This window comes from Aythya fuligula, chromosome 7 (assembly GCF_009819795.1).
Source record: "Aythya fuligula isolate bAytFul2 chromosome 7, bAytFul2.pri, whole genome shotgun sequence".
Taxonomy (NCBI): domain Eukaryota; kingdom Metazoa; phylum Chordata; class Aves; order Anseriformes; family Anatidae; genus Aythya; species Aythya fuligula.
Window position 1 is genome coordinate 25422175 of NC_045565.1, and position 6000 is coordinate 25428174.

Sequence of the window (6000 nt, forward strand, 5' to 3'; positions counted from 1 at the left end):
CAGGTGAAGTTTTTCTCCATCTTAAAGAAAGAAAACATACTATGTGTACTCCTACTTTCTTTAAAGTTTACTGATTCAAATGGAAGTGGCATTTTATTCATATTTGCATTGCCTGGTGCTACTTTGCTCTTGTGGATTTAATTACTTCATGTAACAAAGTGGATCCCTATGAATAAAGACCATTATTACTAAATAAAGTCCTGTATTATTATTATTATTATTATTTTTAAGCCCTTCATTTTGGGTTTTCACCTAGATCTGTGTCCCAGAACATTAAGAGCTAATGTATGTATTAATATAATTCCCATAATGCCTGGGGCATATTTGACATTTTTTACTGTAGTTAAATTGCATAGCCTTAAATTTGTAAACTGTCCTTAGTGGGTGGAGGTGTTTGAGTGAAACGCGATGGAAAATGGAAATGTGGTAGAAAATGGTGATGTCATACGTGGTCAAATGTGAAAGACAAAAGTGCTTATAAAAGTACTAATTTATGTTGAAGCAAAACTGACATCTCCTTTTTCTGCTTTTTTTGTCTTTTGTTTGTTAGGTTTTGTCCTCAGAACTGAATATGTATGAGTCACAGAGCCAAGAATACAAATATGAAATTGAAAGGCTTGCCAACGAGCTTCTGAATGTGAAAAAGAAATATCTGGCTCAGAAACGCAAGGAACAACAGGCCAAGTATGGGAGAATAACAGTTTTGTCTATACAACTTTCTGCATAAACCGACTTTTTTTAAAAAAACCTGGTTTACCCTTTTGATCAGAACACATCCAAATTTGACTGAGGTGATGTATAGTTTTGTTGCCTAACTTTCCTGGTGTTTATATTTATATTACTTCAGTCTGGTCTAGATTTACCATGATCTGTGGTCAGGTAAAGAACATCCAGCAGTGATACTGCTGAGGTATTCTCCAGTCCAGTTAAATTATTCATGCCAATGAGGAGGTGCCCAGAAGACACAGATTACTAAAAACAATGTCATTGTTGTTTCCAAAATGTGGCAGTTTTGCCTGATGACTATCTCCTTCTGGCAGCAGATATCATTGCCAATGGTTGTAGAGAACATTCCCCATCCACTTTGTTTCCTTCCTACATGCTGATGGAGGAAAGTGAGCAATACTGAATCTGGGTTTGTCAGATGTCTTACCCTTTTGAGGGGAGAGTTTCCTCGTAGGTAGTTGTCTCTCTCTTTGTGGTACCTCCCTGCCAGCCTCAGTCTGCAACTGAGCATTCAGCTGCTCCTCTTGATGAAAAGAAAATGACTCGGATCTTAGTTGCCTATTTTGTGGCCTATTAAAGTGACTTAATTTGCAGAGGCTGGGAGATGAGGCTATTCTGATAATGAATCTCCAGTCTGGGACACCAAAACTATTAGTCACTTATGAAAATGGAGTTATGGGACTTTTCCTCTTAAAAGGAAGTTGCTTAGATTTGTGCAATCAGATGATATGATGTTTTACCGAGTTTTTCTGTGTATGCCTTTTGTCTTTCCATCCCTTTCTTTCCCCATCCTCTCCCTTCCTGGCACACCAAAGCCAACAATTCTCTGTGTTGCTGAATATATTCAAAGCTGACAGTATCTATTTCTTTCTTAGTCATATTTCAGGCAGCAAACAGTTTCAATGACTGAATTAGCGAAATAGCCAGTGATAAACAGTGACTTTTGTCCCCCTGCAAATTGCATAATGTTACCTTCATGTTTGGAATTAGCAACAATTGTGCAGTGCTAATGGCCTTCCTGGAGCTTTAGGATCAATATGTGAGGCTGCCATAATGCCTGATAATCCATTTCCAGCAGCTAAGTATCCTCTTCACAATAGTTTTAATGTTTCCATTTTGGACCCTGACATCATGTTTCTTTCTGTTCACCAGACGAGAAGAAATTCACCCATGTTTTGTTGTTACATCGCACCTGGAATTAATTCCTGTCGTAACGATTGAAAAACAACTTGTTAGGGCCATAACTGTTCTCAGGCAAACAAAAACATTGTGCGAGGTGGTGGCGACTGAACCTCGGCCTGTTAATTGTACACAGTGAATGGGAAGTTGTGATGCAGGTCCATTAATGCCATGCTCATTGCAGTGTTTGTAGGTTCAGGGTAGTGATATCTGTCGTTAGTGCAGTTCATCAGGTTTTTTTTCTTGTGGACGTGGCTGTAGTCCTATGAGCACGGTGTCTCTCTAATATCTGTGTTTAGGAAGTACATTCATGTGCTGCTGTTGGTGCTTCTGCAGGGCAACTACATCTCAGTGCTGCCACCTGAGGCTCAGAAGCTACCAGCGCTGTGCTGCCAGGCTTGACTTGCACTTTTCTTTGTGCCTGTGGCAGCTGAGAGGTCGCTAGGTGCTGGGTCTGTGCTCTCCTCTGCCCTCACGGTTTTGTTCCCCAGAAGAAAACTGTTGGGCCACAACCTCCTTTGAAAGACAGTGTGCTCCCCAAGGCAAAAATGGGCATACCAGCCGTGGTTCTGTAACCTCGAGACTCCTCTTCGCATTGCCCAACAGCAGTACAAAGGAAACAACCTTGTTGTGCTGCCTTCCTTCGCCAAACTGCCAATCGTGCATGACATGTCTTTTGCTTTCTGCAATAAAGAGCTTGTTCTGCAGCCAGACCCGTCCCCAAGGAGTGCTTTGCCCCTGACACGCAGCCATGCCGCATCATCCCCGCCTCAGACTGAGCAGTCCAGGCACAGCTGGGCGTGCAGATGCTATTTAAAGAGTCAGGGGCAGTTGATTCTTACAATCTCAGGTTGCTCTGAATCCCAGCTGAGACAAAACCACTGACTTGATCTCCATCACGCTGGCTAATGTTAACATCATGTCTGAAATAAATGTGTCTACTTTTGCTAATAAAAAGAGGATCCTGTCGGGACGATAGCATTAGCAGAATTATTGACTACACTGGTATGAAAGAGAATTAATGCTCTCAGATAACCTCACTCAAAGGTATCATCTAAAGCTTTTATTGATTTGCACAAGACAGTTCTGGTTTTTGATTTAAAGTCTTGATATTGAATTAATGCAGCTTGCCATGGGATGCTAAAGGAATATAATGAGTGACAACAGGAATTTAGCCTTGTTTTGTGTTCAGGCTGAAAATGCCTTGTTTCAGACTTTGGGTGTGAATTTAAAATATTTTTCTTCTTTTGGATTCCAAATGTTATCTTTTCTAGATGTCTTAGGCTTTCTTTTCCTCACCCTTTCCATTTTTTCCATTTTCTCCTTCTGAGTCTTGTACCCTTTCTGCTTCGTTAATTTTTCTAATTGCTTCTAGCACTAGGGTTCCAGTTTGATCTTTGTAAGGACTGGTGAGAAAAGACAAAGCTTAAATCCACATCAGAGACCTCATCCTGAAATCCTACCTATGTAAATAACTGCTCTGAAGAATGTCAGTAGTAGCTGGGAGCTTATCACATGGCTACTTGCACATTAATTCTACATAATATATCACAGTGTTCTGCTGTACAGAATTTTCCATATTGATGAGCACATCTGTTGGGTGTCTCCATGGGAGCAATGAGGTCAGAATGAGCATGGTCTCTGGATCATTTTCTCTCACCAAAGTTGGAAGCCCAACAGTGGGATAGGACGAGCCATCTAAATGTAGCATGTTAGCTCGTAGCGCTGTCAGCTGGCATGCCCATTAGTGCTGTACTGATGTAATTAAAAACACGTACAAATGGTTTTCATGGCTATGTTCATCTGAGCCATCTTCTGCCTATTCTCCCACCTCCATATGAGTTAAATTTGGAAAAAGAGGCATAACTAGTCCTCCTACAGGGTTTCTCTGAACTTCCTCCTCTCCCTGCACAGACAGTAATTTTTAGAGACAAACTATTAATTCCAGGGGGTGTTTTTTCCTCCCTCACTGGGGACTGAGTAAGGGTGCTAATGTGACAAGGATAGAGTTTGTGAGAGCCTGGTTGCACTCACATTTTTGTCTCAGTCTCGGTGACTGTAAAATAAAAGTAATGGTACTGGCCTTCTGTGTAAAGCCTTGAGACGTCTACTGTTGTGATAAACTACTACATCGCAAAGCTCCACTTTGTTAATTTTAAATATCTTTGGGCCTGTTTCTGAAACCTCCAGGTGTATCACAGTGAGCCTGAAATACTGCCCTTTGTATATGTTCTGCTGTGCTTGCCTCACAAACCTCATTAGAGAGGCACCAGCTAACCCTTGTTCCCTCCTCTTAAGGCCAACAAATTCAAGCCTTCCTGGATCCTCAGAAAGAGCAACTTCCTGGGGCCATCGGGGCGCCCACAGCATAGTGTTAATTTTTCTGCAAATGTCACAGGCAGGGTAATTATCACTAGAACTTTGTTAAAACAGAAAGACAGATAATGCTATTTATTCATTAAAATTCAACAAAGAAAAAGTATCTCCACGTTGAGCCTTTGATGAATGCAGCTGTTTGTTTGAAAACAAATGTATACTTGCTAGAATGGGTTGATAATTAGAAATCTGAAGTCACGGAGCTCATGTACAAACTTGCTCTAATGAGGTGCTCTGACCATTTTGGGGAGTGGCACTAAGCTCATTTATTTCTGATTTTAAATAATTCCAAAAATCATCAGTAGTCTTGTAATTAGATCCAAATAGACACCTAGTCGTGTCGGTTTAGCCTAACAGGCTTTAATCAACGAATTTTTAATGATCTCTTGATACACGATTGCATCAAAGAAACTTTGGAGGACACAGATTTCCTTCGTTTGTAAACATCGCTGGGCAACAGAATGAAAAATGTATTCTCTTTTTCTTTGTTTCTGTTTCAAGGGAGAAGGAGCGATCCTTGGCTGAAATGGAATCTGAGTTTCCACACCGCAAGCCTGATGTTCCTCGCTTCACTGGAGGGGGCTTTGCTCTCAGCAGACCCCTTCCCCGAGTCACAGCTTAGCAATGGACTTACCCCATTCCCTTCTCCGGTTTCTTGCTAAACTCTGTGCCAGGCTGTTTGACAAACTAGAACTGAGAAAGAAATTCAGAATCAACTTTCATTCTGAAATCACTCTATTGCTTTCAGAAAACGGCATTTTGTGTTAGAATTAACCTACTTTTGGTTTAGAAACAGTGGACCAAATCTGCCTATGTGGTGCCATCTGAATCCTGTCCTGGTGGAAGTGAATAGTGGAGACCATGCTGATTTTTTTTCTCAACACTGTCTCTCTTTATTAAGCACAGTAACACCACAAAATGCCTTAATATGTAGAGCTGTTTCCCCTTTATCTACCTCTGTTGTAAGCACTCACTTCATTTATCCTCTAAGTAAAAAGCACCTGAAAGAAATGAGAAAACAGAAAAGAAAAATTAATAAGCTGATGTTCCAAGCCCTACTGAGCAAATGCAAAATTAACAACTCTTTACTTAGATGTACACATGTACCAGTTCTTTGTGCAGGTAGTATATAATTTGGTTTATTCAGTGTTTGCTACAGTTTTTTGTAAGATCAAGGAAGCTCGTGGCTGCAATGTGCATTATTAAGACTGAGATTCTGTTTACTCTGATAGACGCAGTGACATAATTATGTCTGTTCGGCTGGGGAGGCTATGCACACTGACTGGGACACGCTGTTCTCCCACATAAATCCTTCCTAGTGAGTTAAACTTGGACTCAAAACATGGCAAACTTTACTCTTTAATTTCTAGACACTTGGGCATTTTTGTAACTTTCAGAAATTGTTTTTGTAATACAGCGGGAGCCCTCCAACCTTTTCAGCCAAAAGAGATTTAATTACCATTCATTAACAAGTGAAATAACAAAGTCACGGCATGAGGTGCTGAAGTATAGAAAACTTTCAAGCTGTAAAATAAAATGTTTTGAAACTGATTTGTACATGGAAGCTCTTTCTCAGCCTGGGGGATAAAAATACTTGTCCAAAGAGATATGCTGATAAATATTTCACATGCACAAAAAACCCTTTGCAAAGATTTTGTTCTTTCCTTTGGTGGAATACATAATTAAATATTAAAGCTACTGTGGGAAACTTTTAATGGA

General features: G+C 40.4%; 1 protein-coding gene across 1 annotated transcript in view; it reads left to right on the top strand.

Moving 5' to 3' along the window:
• Positions 1-5506, top strand: part of CFAP58 (cilia and flagella associated protein 58) — a 56436-nt gene extending 50930 nt beyond the window's left edge. The window contains exons 17-18 of the mRNA XM_032191224.1: positions 551-684; positions 4783-5506. Of these exons, the coding sequence (XP_032047115.1) occupies positions 551-684; positions 4783-4903 (255 nt within the window). The 3' untranslated portion in view covers positions 4904-5506. The remainder of the gene's footprint in view (positions 1-550; positions 685-4782) is intronic.
• The last annotated feature ends 494 nt before the right edge of the window (positions 5507-6000 follow it).